The sequence below is a fragment of the Camellia sinensis genome, chromosome 6, assembly GCF_055761805.1.
Source record: "Camellia sinensis isolate YWXY chromosome 6, ASM5576180v1, whole genome shotgun sequence".
Lineage (NCBI taxonomy): Eukaryota > Viridiplantae > Streptophyta > Magnoliopsida > Ericales > Theaceae > Camellia > Camellia sinensis.
The window spans coordinates 194,007,337-194,031,579 of NC_138966.1; the positions used below are offsets into that span (position 1 = coordinate 194,007,337).

At 34.0% G+C, this 24,243-nt stretch overlaps 2 protein-coding genes and 1 pseudogene across 8 annotated transcripts in view; all 3 read left to right on the forward strand.

Moving 5' to 3' along the window:
- The window catches only part of LOC114291629 (GTP-binding protein OBGC, chloroplastic-like), a 28,062-nt gene extending 17,299 nt beyond the window's left edge, over positions 1–10,763 (forward strand). Inside the window, exons 5-6 of one of the 7 annotated variants that reach the window (XR_014333727.1) lie at positions 10,163–10,396; positions 10,485–10,763. The gene's annotated coding sequence lies outside the window, so the exon portion shown is untranslated. The remainder of the gene's footprint in view (positions 1–10,162; positions 10,397–10,484) is intronic. The other 6 variants (XR_014333728.1, XR_014333729.1, XR_014333730.1 and 3 more) reach the window with 6 other exon arrangements.
- LOC114299434 (sucrose nonfermenting 4-like protein) lies at positions 812–9,847 on the forward strand (annotated as a pseudogene).
- A 9,921-nt stretch (positions 10,764–20,684) lies between the features above and the next one.
- Positions 20,685–22,817, forward strand: LOC145793948 (uncharacterized). The gene is made up of 5 exons (XM_082876863.1): positions 20,685–20,825; positions 21,279–21,584; positions 21,683–21,931; positions 22,031–22,090; positions 22,734–22,817. The coding sequence occupies exons 1-5, from the start codon at positions 20,685–20,687 to the stop codon at positions 22,815–22,817; spliced, it is 840 nt and encodes a 279-aa protein (XP_082732989.1).
- The last annotated feature ends 1,426 nt before the right edge of the window (positions 22,818–24,243 follow it).

Below are 24,243 nucleotides of genomic sequence, written 5' to 3' on the forward strand. Positions count from 1 at the left end.
GCCACGTCCCGACCACAACTCCCCCATCTCCAGCGATTCCGACGGCGAACTCTTCCATCCTCCTCCGCCGCCGACACGACACCCTACCACTTCCATCTCCGGCGATTCCCACAACCAGCTCTTCCCCCCTCCTCCTCCGACTCCGACGCCGACACCACGCCCTGTCACCACTTCCTCGGCCGACAGTGGTTTGTGTGGTTACGAGAGTGACGATGAAAAAGAAAAGATCGTGACACTTTCACTAACTCGCAACAAGAGGATGAAGAAGCTGCTACCATCATTTCCGGCGGAGGGGAAACTGAAGGACAGCTTCGCCGTGGTGATGGAATCGGTTGACCCACATGGGGATGTCAAGGCATCCATGATAGAGATGGTATTAGCGAAGCAGCTGTTTGAGGAGAGAGACCTCGAGCAGCTGCTGGAGTGTTTCTTATCACTCAATTCGCGTCATCTTTACGGGGTCATCGTTGACGCTTTTTCAGACATTTGGAAGGCAATTTTTTTGTAGTACTAGTTGTATTTTGTTTAGTTGCTCAATTGAGTTTTGTATCTTGATTTTTTATTGTTTTTCTCTTTTGTCTGTCCTTCATTTATTTTTCTATTCAAACCTGTTACCTGACCAAAAGAAATGTTATCTTTCTTTCACATTATTGAATTAGCAGACATTTACTGATGTGGATGTTGTTGAGTGTGGATGTTGTTGAGTGTGAATTAGTAGACATTCAAACCTGACCAATTTTTTAAAAAAATTATTATTTTTTCTAAATCGTATGTGTATTTGCTTCATTAAAATTGTGTCTTTAATCGTGTACTCTGTGAGGCATTGTTCATTGGAAAGTTGAGGTTTTTGGTGGTAGAATTCGAAGATTCGACTTTGAAGTACTGGGTTTATTTTAATTTTTTATTTATGGGAATTGAATGTGCTTCAATGGTGTACTGGGTTGTAAAATAATTATTTTGATTTTTATTTATCCTTTTAGGGTTAATAGGAAATTTGTTTGTTGCTTGGAGGGTTACCAATTATTTTGGGAGTGAATGTTCTATTCGGGCATGGATTATGCAAAGGAAACCGGTGAAACCGCTGCAGGCACGGCGCTAATCCCGACGCGGTTTGTGTGGCCTTATCGGGGAGGAAGTGTTTTTCTCTGTAGCTCTTTTACAGGGTGAGACTCAAATGCTCATGTGTGATTTTGATGTTTTATTTGTTAGCTGCACTGTATTGTTCATTACTTTGTTGTAATTCTTAGTTCAATTGATTGTTATTTGTTTAATTTTAATTGATGGGAAGTAAACTTTTTTTTGGTAAAGGTGGTCTGCCCATTATCCAATGACTCCTGTTGAAGGGTGTCTCACTGTATTTCAGACTATTTGCAGCCAAGTTACCATCAAGTTGGTTTATAACTTCAGGAGGTTTTGATGATTCCACTCGAGCCGAGTTTAATTCAATAATACCTTGATCACTATTGTCAAATAATTTCCTGTTAAATCATATTTATTTTTATTTTTTTCATGCAAATTTGTCAATTATGTGTCGTTAATGGTGGATGAGTTCATATATGGTAAATGGGTTCCATGAACAAACAAAACATTTACGTTTTTTTATGGGCATAGTGAAACTTATGTACGTGCTTGGTGGTAAATTCTAGCAACCCTTTGGGGTATGTTGCCTTTTGATGTGGTTGGATGTGAAAATGGTGCTATATTTTTTCTTAAAATTTGTTTCATCCCCTAAGTTCTTGCTGTCATATGCTGCGATTGTAAACACTTCTTCCCATTTTGGTATTTCTCCATGCACCATCTTGTTTTCTTGCAAATAATACTTATTACAAGGGAGGTAATTCAGTTGTATTATTTTGAATGCTTATGGAACAAAGAAGCAAGTGTATTGTTGTTAATTGTTCAGATATGATTTCTCTCTCTTAATTTAATTGAACACAAAGTATAGAAATTTCTTCTCGGCTTAGAAGATGTGTCTTCTCTGCACACAAGAACATAATGTTGCTGAGCTTGGAAGATGAACTGATTCTGTCCTAGCTGTCATGTGATCATTTATTTTAAATGATTTATTTACTATTTTGTGATTTTATTTTTAAATTGATGTACAAAATCAGCGAAGGTTTAGATTCAGAGGAGTTAATTTGGGATCTTCACTTGGACGTGTTGTCATAATGAATGGAATATTAATGAATGCGTTAAACACCCCAATATTAAATTTGATTTCCTCCTATTTCCACAAAAAGTTTACCGTGATGATCGGTAATAACAATATTTTTGAACCCTCATGTAGTTTTTTTTCATTTTGTTAAATTGAATTTAGCACATTTGCTAAGAGCTGTAATTGGCGCATTAGTGAAGGAAAAAAGAACATTATTAAAATAAGAAAGAAGTTGGATTAGAAGGTTTTGGAATTATATGTTGACCAATGTTAAAAGATGTCATTAACTCTAAGCATGGAAAGTCTTTATCAGTGGGCTTTTTTATTTGGTAAGCACAATTCAACTCAGTAGACTTCTATTTCTTCGTATGCTCATTTTGCATAATGCATTAGGTTTTTGTGAGGAGTTCACCATATTGACCCTATTGGTTTATGAAGCTAATGGTTATTAATAGGGACTTTAGGGTGCACTTTCAATTGACTCTTATTTTCTTTTATGGCATAAAAAATTAGTAAACATTTTGCGGGATTCTTTACATCATGCTGTCATTGGCACCCATGATGCATTCATGAACTCGCATCGTGAAACATTCTGAATTAACCAGCCTAAGCAACCGGTGTATAGGCTACGGTGAATGCTGCACCAATACTGCAGTAAAGATATATTCAAGATGTAAAAATAAAATAACCTGACTTCTGAAAAACCCCAGGATGTGTGTACTCCATGAGAAGTTTGTTCCTGACAATAAACAAAATAGCATGGTCCTGCTTGGTCTTTGGCAAAGGGTGAATGAAGCCAAAACTGAGGCCTATGCAATAAATTGTGGGGTTCACTTCAGAAAAATTACTCCTCATACCATGTTACTTGGCTTCACAAAGGAAACATTAAGGAAATAAACAGGAAAAAAAATGTTCAAATTGCTAAATTAACAGTTTTGGATAAGAGTTGTATCATGTTTAAGGTAGTGCATTGAGGGTATTAGTTTTTTATGGTAAATGTGGCTCAAACATAATGTAATAGAACTCTAATGGTTTTTGGTAGAGAGAGAAAAAAGAAAAAAGAAAAAAGAAGCATATGTAGCACAACTTCTCTTAAAATAAAATGTCCCAATATGCAATATTCACCCCAATTGTGGGTTTCATTAATGTAGCTTAGTAGCAAAAATCTGGTATAAGTGCAATAATTTTTATGATATTTAACATTGGGGGGCTAACTTCCAACACTTCTGAGTGCAAATTTTGCTCACTTTTGTTACTTCAAGGAGTTAATTTTGGTCCACTTGTCATGAAAAATGAATTATAGAGTTATTGGTTCAAGTTTTAATATCAAGTTTAATTTATATGGCTAAGTTTGCTTTGCTTTATGTAATCTCATGCAAGCATCAATGCTTTGTATACAGGTAACAAGTATGGTTGTACTTTGACTAATTGGAGTGTAGAACGAGAGTGATGGTGATTTTTAGAGTACCTAGTTCAAAGAATTTCCAGAGCCAGAATACATATACATATGTATATACACACATAAATAAATGCTTACAAATGTTTGTAGAAAGTCAAGAGTATTTAATGAAACTGCATTCTAAATTAGTCAAATCTTCTATTTGACCATTTTAAATGCAAGAAGGAAGGTACATGATGCCCAAGTTGGCACTTATGTTTGGTTGGGGGATTTGGGAAGGGATTTGGAAAAGGAAATGGAAAGGGTGTGTGAAATGTAGTGAAATATAGGTGTATTTTATTCACATTTCACTTACCTTTTCCTTTCCCTTTTCCTTTTCTCTTCCTAAATCCTCCAACCAAACACAGCGTTAATAAATTAAACCCCCACCACTGACAACGGGGCAATTCAACAGAGTAGGCAGCCTAAAGTTACGCAAAGTGTAGTTTTAAAGTAAACTTTACTTCTTTTTTTTAAAATTTATTATGAAATTAAATTTTGGTAGTTAAGCGATATATGGGCTTATAAATGAAGAGCTTTTGCAATACATATTAGAAAGAGCAATGAAGAGATTGTAGATAATCAAGAACTACCCTGAAGTAGAATGATGCTATTTGTGGGGCAGTGAAAACTTGAAAAGAACTAAATGATACGTGGTCCAAGTAAGCATGATGGTTCGCAATAAATTTTTGATTCATTACTGCAGCTGAAATATGCTTGGGAATTGTCTGAATTATTTAAGCTCTGCAAATACTTGCCACTTAATTCAGGAACATAGAATGTGTTTGTTTGTTTGATTCTGTTACATACTGTACAAGATTGTTGTTGATGGCGAGTGGCGACATGATGAGCACTAGCCATTTGAGAATGGGAACTATGGGACAGTGAACACTGTTTTCTTAGCCAGGGAATCTGATTATGTTCCTGGAATCCTAAATCCACAAATGCATTCTGGTTCTAACATGGATGTGGATAACGAGGCTTTTCAGCGTTTGGTATGAGACTAATATAATGAACTATTTTTTTTTTACAGCTAGTTGCCTGGAACCTAATATCTCTTGTCATTTGCTCCTATGTAAATTCTATTTTCAAACAAAAGCATGCTGAGCATTTTTCCATCCTGTATACATTTGTACTTGACTAATCATGATACCCATTAGGAACTCTTGCTATTACAAACTTTTGTGTATTTTGGTGGTAAAAGTCAGATACTGGTGGATTTCTACGTGTATAGTATAGGATGTTACCTAATGTTGTTATCGTTGAAGTCAGAAATTCTTTGGTTATCTCTATGCATACTGTTGCTATAGTTTTGGGCTTGTCTGCCGTTGTTACCCCTCAGATTTTTCCTGCCTACTATTCTCTTGCTAATACAGTCGGCATAACTGGTTTAATTCAGGTTTCACCTTTTTGTCTTATCAAATCAATGTGATCGTTCCTAAAATCGCTTGAATCAGAAACAATATGATGGACTCAAAACTGTGAAAAGTATAACCCCATTTGAATTTTGGAATTTCTTTCAATAATTTGAAATAAAAAGAAATTTTATTCCTTATTTTAGAAAATGCAAAAAGGAAGTGTCTAAAGCCAATGGAGGTTTCCCTAGTTTGGAATGTGATTAATGAGTCTTAAAAGATTTTTTTTTTTTTTAAAAATCAAGAAATCTTTTTTTGGCTCACATCTGTCTTTAAGTGTTATGTATTGCATATTCACATCTTATATCAGTGAGAACATTGATAAAGGTGGACTTTGAAGTATTGCTAGATGATCTTTTCTATGACTTTTAATTTATCAACTTGTATATAATTGCAGGTTAGAGTTTCAGGTGGTCCATTGCATGAAGCCTTGCCAAGGGTATCAAAAGCTGATTTAGAGGTTTCCCGCCACCATATTACTATATTTCTATCTACTCACATGGCTTATGAGCTGCTTCCTGAGTCAGGCAAGGTTTGAATAATTTTCCCTTGACTTTATTTTATTTTTATCTACTCTTGGAAGATCAAATAGATTTGATTGCTGCAACTATGTTTCATGTTTCTCATATAGATGCATGTGGCTCGCAGGTCATTGCCTTAGATGTTGATTACCTATAAAACAAGCATTTCATATTCTGCATGAACAAGTATCTCTCTCTCTCTCTCTCTCTCTCTCTCTCTCTCTCTCTCTCCGATGTTAAAATTTATTGGATATTGCTAGAGTGTTATTTACCTTAGAAAGATGTGCTAATGACTGTATAGTGTTAGTTTATTGAGTGTACAAGCAAATAGTTTGCAATGAAGTTACCATATAAAATATGATTTTCTGGCAAATCATGGAGTGTAATTATCTAATATTTGGCATGTAATCCAGTGGATTCCAAATTTGGTTGGAGAAATGAGTAATATCGTTTTATCCTGTGGGGTTGTGCAATATACTAGATTATTTCAGTAGTTATTTGCAAATTCCCTGAAGTCACATTTTATTAGAAGTTCATCTATGCTTTCAGATCACATTTTTATGTGTCAATTCTTTACAATGTTTTCAGGCATTTAATTTATTTTTTTAATAACTAGCATTTATATGTACCTTTCTGAGACTAGTTATTTCCAGGGAATTCCTATGGCTCCTCTTTGGGACTTCTGCAATGGACAGTTTGTTGGAGTTCTTAGTGCTTTGGATTTTATCATGATTGTAAGAGAGGTATGTTTGGGGGTTTAAAGTAAATTTGTTTGTTTTGTGTGCAGTGTGTTTGTGTTGTCATTGGTACAAATCTTTGAGCTTCTAAGTAGGCTTATCTGGTCATGATCTTTAAGCTCAAAGCTCCGGTTGGTGAGAAACCAACAAGAAGAGAAAACAAAATAACAGAAGCAAACAACCAATTCAGCAGATAAAACCCGAACCAGCCCAACAGATCAGATTAGCTCAACAAATTCAGCAGCCTCAACCAATTCAGCAGAACAAAACAAACATTTTGCTCCGCAAGGTTCTCATAACCAAAATCACCTATGAACAACTCCAAAGATGGTTGGAGTGTTTAAATTAACCACATAATCAGCAGCAGCAGCCAGCAGAACACCACCAGCCAGAAAACCAGTTCAGAAGCAGAACAACAGATCACCAACAGTATGGGCTAACAACAAATTGCAGATCACTGACAGATCAGATCAGTAACAGAACAATAGCAGAAACAGCAGAACCACCCGTGAGATAACATCAGCAAATGAAGACACAAAGGTACCAAGAATGCTGCAACTGATGCTCAACAACACACAGATAGAATTCTTTTAAACTTAATAGCATAGCCTGGTTTGTCTCCAATTGAGAACCACGTCCTCGACTGAACCTTTAAGCCAAAGAGCTAATCTGATCTGAATAAGTTCCCACAATTCTGCAGAATTAGGATGAGCATCTCTAAAAACACACTCATTCCTAAGCCTCCAAAGGGACCAGAGGACTACCAGTGGGATCGCTCCCCAAAATTTCCTGAGTGGGTGCTTGAATTTATCCCCCATCCACCAATTGAACAGAGCTGCTACAGATTGTGGGATACACCAACAGAGCCCCCATTCATATAACACAGATGACCAAATGGTCCAAGAGAAGTGACAATGAAGCAAAACACGAGAAACAGTTTCAGGGGCCAATTTGCAGAGAGGACATAAAGGAGAAACATTGCTGCCTAGGACACCAATATCGAGCAGAAACACCGCTGTTTTAACTCTTTCGTAACTACCTTTTGGCTCTTTCTTGTGTCTTCCTTTACAACATCTTAATTCCAGCTTCTTTTGACTAAAAAAAAGTCTTACTAGATGGAATTCTTTACTAAGCTGCTATCAATATTGGGTCATATTTCTCCTGCAATCGATGATACGTGTGTAGTTCCATTTGATTTATGGATAAATTACACCTTTAACCCCTGTAGTTTTACCCATATTTTACTTTGGTCCCTATTTTTCAAACTGAACAATTTGGCCCCTACATGTGCCACTTTTAACCCCTGTAGGTTTACTCAAGCATAGGTTTTTTCTTAGTGTTTTATTTCAAGGATAACATATGCCACTAAGGCAACCTAACAAGACCTAATCTCCAAAGAGAACACAAGACCCTCACAACCTGAGGGGTTTGATCAAAATAAAAATGCTTCTAACATATCAAGAGGATAGGAAAACCAAAACACTAAGGGGGTCTTTGAGCCCCCTTTTCGCCATCCCTCTTTATTGAGGGCTATATGCTTTGTTAAATTAATTGAATTCATATAATTTTTTGTTATTGCCTCCCATGTCAGTCTTGAGGAAGCAAGTGACACATAAATTATTTAATCTGTTTTTGGAATTCCACCTCTGAAATAGGGATTTTCTTCATTTTAATATCCAGCATGAGTAGGTTTTGTCTGCTGACTTTTATGTTGGTTTAGCAGGCTGGGCCAGATGAGAATTTGAAAGATGTTGCTCTCAAGATTTTGCAACAGTTCCTGTTATCCATTCATCTTCAGGCGATGCCTCGATTCCGCAGCTATTACACCTTGCCTCACTTTCTGGAATACTAAAATGTAAGGTTTTATTTAGTTTCCTGAACAAGAATTGGTGTTTTCTTACTAACCAATGTCTTGCTAATTTTCAGGCATTTGCAGGTACTTTAAACATTCTTCTGGGGACATTACCGATGCTCCAACTACCAATCTGTGCAATTCCTTTAGGTACCTGGGTTCCGGGAATTGGGGAAACAAATCGACGGCCATTGGCAATGTTGAGACCACGTTCTTCTCTCGGTTTAGCGTTGAGTTTGCTAGTTCAAGGTAAGAGAATATCAGGTTATTATTTCTGGGAGGGGTAAACTTGCCGACCTTGAGCCCCAAGCATTTCTGTCAACTTCTCATAATTAGTTTTGCTTGGTAAGTTGAAGGGTTGTGCTTCATTTGATCAGCAGATCTTAATGTGCATAAGAGAAGTGTTTCTTCATGGTTTGTTTGTCTGTTTGTTGGGTTAAACTGTTTGAGGTCCCATACTCCTACTTGAGGTATAAACTTCGGATTGGTGATTCTTAATGGACAAATAAATTTGGATGTTATTGTGACTAGTCCCTTGCTATGGGAATGCCTAGGGATGCATTGGTGATTCTGAAACCATGTTTTTTGTTAATACATAGCTTTGGTCAAATTTAAGTATAGAGTTTGTAATTGCATTGTGATCTGTGCCAAATTTAACTAGTTTTTTATGATATAGATAATAGATGTTTGTTCTACTCTTCAAGTAATTTGGGTAATTTAAACTACAAAAAAATTCAAGCAATTGGTTTATATATATATATATTTTATTGGCTATTTTACTTTCACTATAACTTTGGTTGGGAATGGAATGATGTGTTAGTTTTTATCTTTTGTGCTTAAATTTTTGTTCCTTCATATAATTTTGGTTCAACAAAATTATGGACAAAAGGGATAATGGGGATTGGATTGGGTGATAAGATTAGTGAGAATGCTTTACTTATATTTCACCATTGTCCTTTCATCCACATGTTATTGCGCCTTTTGTCTTTGCCACTCAAGTTACCCATTGTTGATGACAATGACTCATTATTAAATGTATATTCTGGAAGGTCAGTTCTGGTTCTAATATAGGACTCTGCATTATGAGTCAAATTTCAATTACAATTCCACCATCAAGAGTGATATGTCTGTTTTCTTCTTGACAGTGATATTACTACTTTGGCAAAGGACAAAATTTATACTCATATTAATCTTGAAGAGATGACTATTAATCAGGTAAGTGCTGTGCTTCAATTTGTTATTGTTGAGGTTATGTGCTTTCCAAGTCAAGTATCTTGATTACTTACCTAAAAAAAAAAAAAAAGTGATGATGTATCATAGGCTTTGCTTAAGGAATTGTGTTATGATATCAACTACTTTTTTGAGTACATGCAAAAACTACATGAATTGATTTTGAAAGAGTTTGGGTTAGTACAAATTTGGCAAGAAATGCTGAAAATCTTTTCATTTTCTCTTTGTTTTTGTTTTGGAAAATATCCAGGCATTGCAGCTGGGACAAGAGCCATATTCTCCATATGGATCCAACAGTCAAAGATGTCACATGTGTTTACGATCTGATCCACTGCATAAAGTGATGGAGCGATTGGCAAATCCAGGTTATTTTCATTCTCTCTTATTTATGCTATGTGAAATGTGCTAATTTTGTGAGCGACTAAAATCTGGAGTATATGAATGTATGATAAAAGCTGTTGGATTTTTGATAAAATTAAAAATATGATTAGGAGTTACTCATGGCCACCCCATCTACCAATAAATGAGATTCTTGTGTTCCTTTTGGGAAAATTGATGTGTTCGACTGACGTATGTGGAGCTCAGGGTTGAATTTGATCAATCATGATGAACTGTTACCGTTTATCTCCCAAATAGAGAAGACTAATTTTCAAGGAAATATAGAATAGGATGAACATTTTAAGTTTGATTCTTTATTGGTTCATAAAGATCTCAATAGTTCACACGATAGTGTTTCTCAAGTTTCATTTTTTTGTCTTTTGCCAACTTCATTTTCAACTCAAAGCTTTATCTTCTCTACATTTCTCACTTTTAGTTTCAGTAAGAAATTTGAAGGTCTTTTTGGTGCCTACCAGATGGAGATGGTATGGCACGACTCTGCAGACAGCTCCCCGATTAAATTTGAGGAAGGGGTCAACCGGTTCAATTAAATGGCCTCAGTGGACATAATGTAACCGTGTCATTCAAGTGCCATTGTGCCAATCCATTACTGTCAATGGAAGCTTGACTGAACCCCTTATTCCTCAGTAGTACCATTCTAGCAATGCCGGTATTGTAACTTTATCTACTTTCATTTTCAATATGTCTTGAATTTTTTCCTAACTGCATTGTTGAAGCCTCACTAATATACTATGCAGTTATGATGGTTGAGGGTTTTAACTAATGAACTTGTCCGAGGCCATCCAGATTTGGAGTTCAAACATATGTGCAGTGCTTCATGATTGGGAGAGTTTCATGAGGATTAGTGTTGCAGAGCAAATATTTTATTGTTTCTTGCTGAATAATACTTTACATGATGAATTTATAACCAAACTGGCCTGTATTCTTTTAATTTAATTGATCAACTGAAATAAGGAAGAACACACGGTTGCCTTTTTTATTGGCTTGCTCATAATTTTGAGATGTGATTTCATGTATGCCCATGTTATATTTTTGTGATGATCACGTGCGGAAAATGTTGTTGTCCTTGGGAATTTAATTCTCTCTAATTAAGCATCCGATTGGAGAGGTGGTGTTGGAACAGATGGGTTTACTTCGATGATCTAAAGCATTTATTTGTAATGATCACATTTATTTTAAAAAATTAAACCTTTTTTTTTTTTTTTTTTTTTTGGTATGCTCTACTCAGCAAATCACTCAATACTATTTTTTAATTCTAAATTTAAAAAAAATTGTTAGTTATACTACTTTTTTTTTTTTTTAAAAAAAAAAAGAACTAATTTGGTAGTTTATTTGGCATAATTATAACATGCCCTTTGTAATAAAAAAAATACCAAACAAAAAAAAATTAACCTTTTTTTTTTTTTGGTATGCTTTACTCAACAAATCACTCAATACTATTTTTTAATTCTAAATTTAAAAAAATTGTTAGTTATACTATTTTTTTCACAAAAAGAAATGAACTAATTTGATAGTTTATTTGGCATAATTATACCATGTTCTTTGAAATAAAAAAATACCGGACATATTTTATTTTTGCCCATGTCTTTATTCAGAAAATGAACATGTCCATATTTTTAAAACTAAAATATTTTTTTGAACTTTCATTATTTTTATATCTATAATACACATGATTGGAAGAATGATGATAGTTAAATAAGTTTATTAGGTAAAAACAAACGATAGACATAAACACAAAATTCAAAATGTCAACTTTAGCATAGAGAGGAAGAGAGAAGAAGAGGAGGCTAAAATTAGCATTAGCCTCTTATGTCAATTGAAATCTCATCAATTTGTCAATTTATCACTACCAAACATCTCATAACTTGTCTAGTTCTTTCATATTTGCCAATTAAATTGTATATATATTTTCACAGAAAAGCATTGAAACAGAATCAATCACACAAAAACATAAACAGAAACACTAAATCAATCGCTCATAAATTAGAAAGAACGAGAGATACCGGATGAATTATCGTGCGTGTCGATATATATAGAGAGAAAGTCATATATCTATATATGTATATGTAGATCTTGAAATCCTAGGCAAGAACTAAAAATGCAACATAAGAGAGATGAAAACTTTGATTCATTCATCGCAAACAAAAGTTGATGAAAATCTTCAAAGAAATGTGTGTAAATGTGGAGTAAGAGGGGCATTACCAAGCCGGATTATGGTGATGAAGCTGGGAGAGCTCTTTCAAGTGTAGAAGTGAAAGGTGTTTGTAGAGAGAGAAGTGAAGTACTATTTGTGTATATATATAGAGGTGTAATGTTTCAGACCCCCACTGGGGGTGACCCCCAGTACCCCCAGAGGGGTCTGATTGGTGCAAATTTTTTTTTATTTTTTTTCTTCTTCCAATAACCAACCCCCATATGTGTGTGGGGTGGTGGAGGTGGGGAAAATTGGGAGTCTCCATCAGTTCTCATATATAGAGGGAGAGAAAAAACTTCAGGCTCTGTTTTCAGTTTCATCACATTTGCAAGCGAGAAACAAAGAAGTGCGCTCGCCTTTCACAATTGCGTTCTCTTTTTTTTTTTTTTTTTTGGACTTGTAATAACCAAATTTAAGCGTTATTATGTTTGTATTAACTATTATTTAATTGAAATTCGATTAACCATAAATTTTGAATTTCATCATTTTGAACAATAAAGAAACACATTATTATAAGGTATTTTAATTTTTCACTTTCATGTCACCACATTAGCATTATAGAAATAGGGAAAAAAAAATTTCAAAAAACTTTTGGTAACGAATAAGAGCAAGATAAACTTTTCAAAAAAATTATTAACTTAGTTGAATTTTGTACTTTTATTGTATCACACAACTAGTTAAATATATATTTTTAAATATCACAAAACTAATGATTGAATGAGGATAAAATCTTTATTAAATCATTTATCTAATTTATGTCAATAATGCAATTTATCTATCACAATTATTTTATAATTTCATAAAATATAATTTTGTTTTCTCCAATATCTCATTTTATTATCCAATTTTTTTTATAAAAATTAATATAATCTTAATTTAATTTGACCAAGTTGCATGTTCGATCACAACCATGGTGGATATGCAGTTTATAAAGAAAATCGAGTTCCAAGAGTTTGTTAAATTACATTTGCATTATCTAAAGTATTGATTAAATCCCATTTTAGCCTTTAATTTTTTTTCTTCAATTTGATAATTAAAATATTCAAATTGTGTCTATGTGGTTTAGTTGGTTGTTGACCAGAAAACATAATTGTGGGAAAATGTAATACTTTATGAGGCAAAATTAAAATTCAACGGGAAAGTTTCAATGTCACGTGAAATTCGTTGTCAGTTGACAAAATTGGACCATAATGATTATTTTATTTAATAATTTTTTAATAAATTAAATGTGAGAATGTAATAAGATAATTATTTTATTTTATTCTTGAAACATCTCCAATTCTTTATATATATATATTTTTTTTTCCATCAAATTTATTCAACAATTTAAATTAAAAGCACGATTTGATATATAGCTCACTTTTCCAAGAGTGTAAATCAAAATTTTCATCAAATATTTTTAAAAATACCTAACCCATCTAAAAACCTTATTTAACAAATTCAATGAAAAAAAAATAATTTTCAATCCTTCATCTGTTAATAATTTTTTCAAATTTAAGTAAAAATAATTATTAAAAATTTGATGAATAAATTAGATCTAAGTTTTATCAAAATTTTAACTAAATTTAAAATTTGGTGACTTTAAAATTTATCCTCATTTGGAAACTTTAAATTTTAACTCCCATTTGACAAATGGATTGGCTTTTAGTTGAGACTAAAAAAATACGAAAAGACAAAATAGACTAAATAAGTCAATAAGGTAAAATTTTACATTCAAACCATAATCATTTTACTTTTTTTTCTAAAACAAACAAAAAAGTTAAAAAATTCTTCCCAAACGTAGCTAATTTAGCCTAGCTAAATTAGGCAAGAGTCAAAGAGTGAAGCTAAAATAGTTCTTTACAAACGAACCCTAGCTAAAAATTAAAAATTAATAAATTATATAAAAAAGTCAAAAATTCGATTTTCTCTTTACTTTTTACACTTTTTTTTAATAATAATTTAAAAAGTCATTCTAAATATAATAAATTTTTTTCAGGAGCATTTACATACATGTCTTAATTTATGAACTTATACTTCATTAAGTCATAATTACAAAATTTTAGACCTTCAAGTCCCATTAAATTTTTAATAGTTAGAATTGTCCTTCAAACAATGATTGTTTATCATTTACGATTATTTATAAAAGAACATGATAATTTGTATTTATTTTAATTTTCAAAATTTTGAAACATCAACTTTAAAATTGAAAAAACAAAAAAAAATTTATGTGCAAAAAAAAAAAAAAAACTAAAAGTGTTTCTGGTTTCAGTTTTTTGAAAAAATTGAGTTTTTTTATTTTCGTATTTTTTTTTTTGTTTCTAGTGAATATTTTTAAAATTTTAAGTAATTCTTTTATTTTTCTAGATGCACTTTACTTAGGTGTTTCTAAATAGTAAAATATTTGTGAAAAAATATTTTTAAAAATTAATAAATAAACAAAAATACGAAAATGTAATGAATTTTCGTTTTTTTTTTTTGTATTTTTGATATTTAGTGAATTTTTTAAAGATTTTTTTCACAAATATTATACTTTTTAAGTGTATTTATATTAGGTGTCTAAAAATTTAAAAAATTACTTAAAATGTTAAAAAAATTCATTGAAAACAAAAAAAATACGGAAAATAAAATAAAAAAATATAATTTTCTGAAAAGTGTTTTCTGAAAACAAAAACTATTTTTTTTTTTTGAAAAATTGAAAAATTTGAATTTTTTTTTGTGTGCAAAACTGCAAATTTTATGTCTATAAAGTAGCATGATGATAAAACGTTGATGTGCAAAACTAAAAAAAAAAAAAAACTTAAAAAAATGAGAAAATTGATAATGTTCTCAGTTTTAAAACTGAAAAAAACTAATAATATTTTCGATTTTATTAGATAGTTGAATCAAACTAATGAGTAGACAGACAAAAACGTTAAATCTCATGCTCTATTTTTTTATCAGTTAGTAAAACAATTATGTGGAATATTACTATACAAAATTGATAATATTCTTAGTTTTAAAAATTAGAAAATAACTAATAATATTATTAGTTTACTAAATAGGACTTACTATTTCAAAAAATCTTAGATAAGACCTGAGTTGTCATAACATTTATAAATAAAACTTTTAGATAATTAACTCTTTTTTAATCTCATATTTTAACTAATAGCCTGTTCCCAAACAAGACCTTATTTGAGTAAAACGCAGGCAGGTTAATACGACGTTGTCTTGTTAGGAAGAACTATTTCACAAACTTCTTGTAGGTGCGCCGTAACAGAGGCAATGGTGGAGAGAGAGAGAGAGAGAGAGGGGCATGGAAGGACTCACAGATGAAGAAAGAAGGGCTCTTCGTGGTAGCAAATTCGCTTCTCTTCCTCCTTCTGTTTCCTTTCCTTCCCGATCCAAACTCAAACCTAGGTCTCACCTCTCTCTCTCTCTCTCTCTTTCTCTCTCTCTTATATCTTTGCTTAGTCTTTAATGTTTTTCTATTGCAGTCATCAAAGGACACTGTAGATGCTGTAGTGAAACGGCCTAAAAAGAAGCTGAAATGGTGATTCAAATAGAATTCGATTCCAATTGCTTGTCTAAAGACATTGAAGGGTTTACAAATTAGGTTTATCAGAGCATTTGCTTTCGCTTTTGATTAGAACAGGCACTATTCCAATGAATTTTCAAGGAGTTTTTTTTTTTTTTTTTTTAGAATTTATTTGATGCAAATGATTCAAAACCCTAATGATTAAATTCCCGAGTTGTGCAATTCAATCTATTCTTCTGGTTCTTTGTTAAAGTGGATTTGTACCTAGAAACTTTTTGCAATGTTTTCCATAATATGGTGTTTTGGTTGAGTCCATTACCTCATTTCCATTGAATGATTGTTGTATTGTGTCAGTTTTCTAAGGAATTTCATAGCATTCTCTTAAATGTGTCTCAACAGGATAGTTTTCTAAGGAATTTCATAGCATTCTCTTAAATGTGTCTCAATAGGATATTTAATTGTTGATTAATATTTCAAACATCCGTTAGTTGTCTTGTTTAGGTCCTCACTACTAAACAACCAAATGTAGTTTGACTTCTTGTGTTTATACTCACAGCCTCATGGACCAGAATGATCCAGGCACATATGGTAGGGTCAACCTAAATTTTTTGAGGCCCGAAGCAAACTCAGAAATGACGCTCAACTTTTAAACTTTTTTTAAAGAATATATATTGGTAAAATATTAAAAATCTTCAATTTATTTTACAAATTACATTCCACTATTTCAGTATGCACGATTGATCTCGATTCAAACTTTTTTTTTTTCAAAATAAAAATACATAATAATATTAATATTCCTTATAATATTATTTTCTTTTAATAATAATATTTTCCTTCTATTGATTGGTCTTAATTACCTTATAAAATTATTTTCCTTTAATAATAAAATTTTCCTTCATCTTCATTGATTCACCGTCGTTCCCCCTGTATCTATATATACATACTGTATTGCATAGCTAATCGTTACACTGAAATCATACAGATACAACAAACAAAGAGAAAGAGGCACTATTCCAAGCCCATGTGGTAGGGTCGGCCTGAATTTTTTGACGCCCAAAGCAAACTCAGAAATGGGTTCAATTTTTAAACTTTTTTTGAAGAATATATATTGGTAAAATATTGAAAATCTTCAATTTGTTTTACAAATTACATTCTACTATTCCAGTATGCACAATTGATCCCGATTCAAACTTTTTTTCTTTTTTTTTTCAAAATAAAAATACATAATAATATTAATATGCCTTATAATATTATTTTCTTTTAATAATAATATTTTCCTTTTATTGATTGGTCTCCATTGCCTTATAAAATTAGTTTCATTTAATAATATTCATTTTCCTTTTATTGATTCATCTTCATTAATTCACCTTCGTCCCCCTATATCTATATATACATATTGTATTGCACTGAAATCATACACTGAAATCATACAGCTACAACAAACAAAAAGAAAGAGAGAGAGACAAAACAATTCAATGGCATTCAAGTCTTTCATCACCCGTATCACATCATTCTTCAAATTCTGCCGCTCCAAAAATCAGTCCAACATCCCAGAAAATCCTATCCAACTCTCCCCAAGCCCTCTCTTCACTAACTGCCAGCCGGCCACCCCGCTCCCTTTCAAAAAACCCCACCGCTCCTCCTTCAAGCACCACGTCTTCTCCTTCTTAGGCTGTGGGTTCCGCACGCACGAAGACGACCTCCCCGAATCACCGCCATGCAAGTGGGACGAGACGCCACGTCGCGACTACAACTCCTCCATCTCCAGGGATTCCGACGACGAACTCTTCTCTCCTCCTCCTCCTCCGCCGACACGACACCCTATCACCACTTCCATCTCCGGCGATTCTGACAACGAGCTCTTCCCTCCTCCTCCTCCGACAACGACGCCGACACGACACCCTGGCTACGAGAGAGAAGATGAAGAAGAAGAGATCGTGACACTAGCGGCGTTTTCACTAAATCGCAAGAAGAGGGTAAAGAAGCTGCTACCGTCGTTTCCGGCGGAGGGGAAAGTGAAGGACAGCTTCGCGGTGGTGAAAGAATCGGTGGACCCATATGAAGATTTCAAGGCATCCATGATGCAGATGATACTAGCGAAGCAGCTGTTTGAGGAGAGAGACTTCGAGCAACTGTTGGAGTGTTTCTTATCGCTCAATTCGCGTCATCATTACGGGGTCATTGTTGACGTTTTTTCGGACATTTGGAAGACAATTTTTTTCTAGTACTAGTTGTATTTTTTTTACTTGCTCAATTGAGTTTTGTATCTTGATTTTTCATTGTTTTTCTCTTTCTTTTGTCCGTCATTTATTTTCTATTCAAACCTGACCAAAAGAAATGTTATCTTTCTTTCACATTATTGAATTAGCAGACATTTACTAATGTGGATGTTGTTGACTGTGGATGTTGTTGACATTTGAATTAGCAGTCATTCAAACCTGACCAATTTTTTTAAAAAATTATTATATTTTCTGAATTGTACGTGTATTTGCTTCATTAAAATCGCGTCTTTAATTGTGTACTCCGTGAGGCATTGTTCATTGGAAAGTTGAGGTTTTTGGTGGTAGAATTCGAAGATTCGACTTTGACGTACTGGGTTTATTTTAATTTTTTTATTTATGGGAATTGAATGTGCTTCAATGGTGTACTGGGTTGTAAAATAATTATTTAATATTTAACTAAAATGGATATGCATTGCAGGTTGCTCGCAGTGGTCACACTGTAGTTAGGGCAAACTCTGTTTTAATTCTATTTGGAGGTGAAAATGCTAAACGGAAGAAACTCAGTGATTTACATATGTTTGATTTGAAGTCTTTGACTTGGCTTCCTCTTCATTGCACGTGAGTAGTCTGCAGCATATTGTATCAAAATATTTCTGAAACGATTGAAAAAAAATGTTGCTTGTCGACAATTTTAGACCTTAATTCTTTGTTGTACATCAAATTCCATTTAGAAGCTATTAACTGGGTCCCTGGCGCACTGTGCATGTGTGCAGAGGACAAGGACCATCTCCAAGATCTAACCACGTGGCTGCTCTTTATGGTGATAAAATGCTTCTAATTTTTGGAGGAGCATCGAAGTCTAAGACTTTGAATGACATATATTCACTTGACTTTGAGACGGTGCGTTCAGCTTTTAAATTTTTCTAGTTAATATTATTGGTCTTGGTGGTTGACATCTGATTTCTTTAGTGATGCAAAATCACATCTTATCTGCAAATTTCTGATACATGCATATGGATGTTTTCTTCAGATGATATGGTCGAGAATTAAGATACGAGGTTTTCATCCATCACCTAGAGCTGGCTGTTGTGGAGTCCTGCGTGGAACTAAATGGTACATTGCTGGGGGTGGTAGCAGGAAAAAACGTATGTCGCACAATCCGAGAAGAACGTATTCAAACTTCTCTAATCTGTTTCTTCCACGGTGCAACTTTGAATGAGGAACATAATTTCTTTTTGATGTCGGGTTTAATGTGACAATTTGGCTTATTGCCTACTCTTTTCATCTATTTTTGTTATGATGGTGACCATCTCATGTGTGGTTTGGGACTTTGGGACCTATGTATGCATTCTAAGAGGAGAAGATTAAAAGCAGAAAGAAGAATATACTTATATTTATTAAAAGTGGGAAGAATAATATAAAATCAAAGAGAAGGATTACCCATGTAACTCCTATTACTTGAAAGAAAGGGAAAATGGCAAAATTAGTTGGCACTTGAGACTATTGGTTTGAATTTATTATAATTTTGCTATTGTTTGGTTCTTTTATTGCCTTTGGTTGTGTAGTTATTTGGTATCTCCAAAGAATCCAATGACTCACACTTATGCATGTCACCTAATATGCATTTTAGATTTCTGTTTGCTCTTACAGAGAAATTTCTTGACTTTTCTTTCTATTCTATTCTCTCTATTTTCCAGGACATACAGAAATGTTGATTTTTGATGTTTTAAAACAAGAGTGGTCTGTTTCTGTTGCATCTCCTCCATCTTCTATCACCACCAACAAGGTACAGTTTGTTGATTTTGCAGCTTGTCCAAGTCTAATAAAAGTAGGTCTTTACAACATTATTATTGGACTTTCAACAAAGTGTGACTTGTAGGTTTTATCATTCATTGGAAGGTAATTAAAATGAATTCCTGAGGATGTTTATGTTATGCTTTCTCCTTCACATTTTTTCAAATTATTTTCTGCTTTCCTTTGGAGTTGGATGGTTTGGCCAGTTGGCCATACCTGATATGGCTGTGATTGTCAACTTGTATGCTAGTTAGAATATAATACTGCAAGACTTGAATCTTGTTCTCTTCTTTTTTGTTTCTCACTCAACTTTTGTCACTTGGGAATAATAGATATTTACTTCCTCCTATTTGTTGGCAATTTTGCTGATGGATTACTGTTTCACAGGGGTTTAGCCTTGTGCTTGTTGTGTTCGGGGGATCCAAGAAGGAGCCTTCAAATCAGGTTAAAAATAAGTTTTCAAATATTGTTTCCTGTTAACGCATCAGTTGATACCCAACAACACATTGTTTTGTGGTAGATTGAAGTACTGACCATGGAAAAGAATGAATCATCTATGGGCCGGTGATTAGCTCCCAGTAAAGGTCCAGGATCTTTACTCTCTGAAAACAGCTTTGTTAGATAATGTCTCAATGGGACCACATATTTAAATGTGGTGTTATCATTTATAAGAAGCCTACAATTTAAGTGATTCAATTTAGTTAATAGGCTTAAGGGTATATGTGTCATGGACCTAATGTGTAGATACTAGTTGAGTAATTTCTATTTCTATGAGGGGCAGAAATAGAAATTAAAACAAAATTGGTTAAGTTGGTTTTCATAGAAACTGCCACACGGTTTTGTTTTTTGAAAACCTATTTTTACTTTAAGATGTTATGGTCCCTAATCCTGCCTGATAAGAAAAGAACTGCCAACTTCTTTGATATCCTCTCAAGGAGAAACTAAAGGCACCAAAAGGAAAGGATTGGAAGGCAATAACAAAGGCAATACAAAAGGTGGTATTGACAATCACGCTTCTGTTTAACCATTACGATGGAATCAGGTACGCTTTTGTTTGGTTTTCTTGCTAATACACATGATACATGATCCAAACTCTAAGGTTTTATGTTCTGAAAAATTTATCTAACAAGCTTATCATCCACAGGATTGGCTACACAATTAAGTACTGGTTCTTTTAATGGGTCAGTTGATGCTGTTGCGAAACAAAATCTGGCATCTATAATTGAGCACCATGGCTCTGGTAGAAGATCATTGTGAGTCTTTACTTGTGGATTCAAATCCTGTTTCTGGTAATATTTCACTCTGCAAGAAATTTCATCATGAGGAAGACAGCATTATGGCAAAGAGTTCTGAAGATGGAAGTCCTTCACAGGTGAACTACTAATTCCCCAATGTAATTGCTCACTGTTGCATTTCAATATTAATTTAAATGTCTGAAAGTAGATATCCCTTGTTGAAAATCCAACAATGCCATCATCTGTGGACATATGAAAGTTCATTTTGCACGTTTTGTGTATGTCATTGTTGACTTCATTGGCCTACCTTGTTTTTTCCCGGCCTGGGATATGTTCTACATTGAAATCAAAGATAAGCTGTTGAGATGTAGAAACCTGTTTCCCTAGGATTTTCTTGTTCCCACTCATCAGTTGTCATTCTTTCCCACTATCCATCTTTTGAAACCAAATGGTCTGGATTCCAACATTTTCGCTTTGTGGCGGTCCATCCAACTGATATTCCCAAGTTCAAAAACCAAAAAAGTAACCGATGTTGCTTAGAACCTCAAAAACCCTATCCAACTGATATTCCCAAGTTCTTGTTCCAGCAGGTAGCAGAGCAAAGAACAAAACAACTTGATATGGGTGTTCAGGCTAACATTGCTGGGAATAAAGCCAATTCAGAAGAAACATCTTTATTTGAATCTGATGGTTCGAACACCCACAACAAAGGAAATGAAAATCTTCCAACTGATAATGATGATATAGTCGTATTATTAGAAACTGACGGTAAATGGAATAAAGCCAATTCAGAAGAAACATCTTTATTTGAATCTGATGGTTCGAACACCCACAACAAAGGAAATGAAAATCTTCCGACTGATAATGATGATATAGTCGTATTATTAGAACTGACGGTAAATCAAGAGGACCTTCAGTTCCTTCAAGCATCTATCAACTGTATGGAACAAAAATGGCTGCCCTAATAAAAAAGAACGAAATTTTAGAAGGACAGCTGGCAGTTGCATTGGCTAGCTGGGAAGCTGCAAAGAAGAACTTATCTTCTGTTCTCAAGAGCAGACAAGAGATGGAAAAAAAACTGACAGATGCAGTCAAGGAGATGGAATTGCTGAAAGAGAAGCTGGCTGGAGTTGAGCTGGCACAAGAAGAGGCCAACAACGTATCAAATATTGTCCACTCTGACAATGTAAGGCTTGAGCATGATGTGGCTTTCCTCAAGGCAGTGTTGGATGATACAAAGAAGGTACTGTAATTACATCATCTTCTCATGTGGATTCAAATTTGTGATTTGTAAGTTTGAATATATCATCGGGTTTGCTTGTCCTCCCCCTTTTCTTTTTAGGAGTTGCATTCGACTAGAGGAGTACTTGCGGGAGAAAGGGCAAGGGCACTCCAACCACAGGTATGGCTGCCAAATGATATTGATCTTTATTACAGCTGTTTATACTATTGTTCTAAACTATGTTATATGGACTCTTGTAAAGTTGTGAAGTACCCGTTTCGGGCATTTGACCCGTGGTAAGAGTTTGAGATACGTATCCTACATGCCCAACAAGTTTGTATAAGTAGTTCAGTTTAGTATGTAAACATCGTTTTATTCTTACAAATAAAAAAAGTATTTTCGAAATATAAAATCTAATTGTGTCTTAGTGTGATTGACATGAGAATTAAATAAATTTGAATAAAACAAGTATTTTCGAAATATAAAATCTAATTGTGTCTTGGTGTGATTGACATGAGAATTAATAAATTTGACATTTAGACATGTACTTGGACTCAAAATTGCCTATTGTAGCCATCGAAGTTATATGTAATCATCCTAACTCGCACGCAAGACTCTAAATTCTCATTCATAGTTGGTTTCGGATTAGGACCCGATTTACATACCACCTCCTAATAAAAAATGCATCGAGTTTTGAACACTGCAATTCAAGTACAGTCACTATGAAAGTAATAGAGATTGTATACCATTTTCCTTGTAACATGTTTTATGATACAATTGTGGGCTTATACTATTCCAATTCCATATACATAAAAATTTGCAGGTTGAAGTTTTCCATCTGAAACAAAGATTGCAGCCTGTGAAGAACCGAGCACCAACCCCAAGGAAATCTTTCCATCATGTATAGTATGGAGAATTGGTCTCCGCGCTGTTAAAGTAATATTTTTGTACACGCCCATCAGTTATATATTTACAATATTTTGTAGTAATATTTCTTTGTTTATTAAAGTACTTGATGCTGGTGCTCCATATTGTAAAATATCTTTAATTGCTAGGCCAGGTATAGCTTGGGCCCTCTTGGGTTGGATTGGTCTTTTACCCCTTTTAGTGACTAGTATCCATGGGTCAAATGCATCTTCCTCCCCTCTCTCTGTTTGCAAGTATCCGTTAGCTTCTGTCATGGGATTGTCAGGACGTCTTTGCCGGTAACGGCTATGTTATTTGCCGCCGGTTGGACGTTGGGAGTTTTGAACCTGCAGGCTTCTTTCTTTCTTGTGATCAATTCTAGCACAAAGAAAACAAAAGAAGTGTAGAGATTCGTATTCTATGTTGTAGTACCTATCCTCCAAAATAAACTTTGGTTTTAGAGGTTTACTGGCCTTGTTTGGTTTGTGTTTCTCAAAAAATTTTGGGAAAAATTTTCTACAAATAAGTTTTCAAAAGTAGTCAAACCAAACAAATTTTCCCAAATTTTTTTTCCAAAACTTGTTTGGTTTACAAGTTTTCCAAACAAATCTCTCTCTCATACACATCAAATCAATCACTTTTTTCAAAACTCTTTCTCAAAATAATTTTTCAATACATCTTTTGAAAAAAAATCAAACCAAACAAATTTTCGTACTTTTTATCTCAAAGCATATTTCTCAAATACAAACCAAACAAGCCCTAAGATCCATTTCAATACATATTCTTGCAAATTTCCCTCTTGTCGCCATAGCCGTGATCTAATCAATCTTAAGACGTTTCCCACTAGATTTGGCAATGGCGAAAAGAAGTTTCTCCTGGTAATACTCAATCGGAAGCTTTGGAAACCAAACCCAAACTGCGGTTGTGGTTTCAGAGGCTTCCGATGGTTTGAAATTCGGTTCCCACCGTCGCACAGTGAGATAGTAGTCCATGATCACCCATGGTTCTCCCATGAAAACATGAGTACAGTCTGACTATTCAGAAAATTTAAAAAGGAAGTAATTGTTACCCAGGTCAATGCCATTAAAATCCCCTTGCAGACCCCAAATATTCTTTACTCGAGTACATAGCATTTTATAGCCTATGCTCCTGCCCAGAAGCCTGATGATTAGAGCATTCCTCCACGGTTGCCTAATCTTTTCCAGTAGTTCTTTGGGTAGGGTGACTTTGGGAAAGCCCAAGTGTTCTGAGCAGGAGTGTTGGATTTCAGTTTGTCTCTCGAGCTCATTATCCTCTTCATTAGATGAGAGGATTTCTACCCTATTGTCGCATAAATGATCACTTTTTCTATTCATGTTCAGAGCTTATTTGAAGGATTTGGGAGGTAGGGAAGGAGATCCCATAGCAGTAGGAACTTGAGCAGGGGT

What these genes read in the sequence shown, in the direction of transcription:
- LOC145793948 (XM_082876863.1), top strand. Translation starts at nt 20,685, where the DNA reads ATGGCTCTGGTAGAAGATCATTGTGAGTCTTTACTTGTGGATTCAAAT. An exon ending in AAGATGGAAGTCCTTCACAG is followed by an intron (nt 20,826 to 21,278) that starts GTGAACTACTAA and finishes TTGTTCCAGCAG; the next exon opens with GTAGCAGAGCAAAGAACAAA. An exon ending in TGTTGGATGATACAAAGAAG is followed by an intron (nt 21,932 to 22,030) that starts GTACTGTAATTA and finishes TTTTCTTTTTAG; the next exon opens with GAGTTGCATTCGACTAGAGG.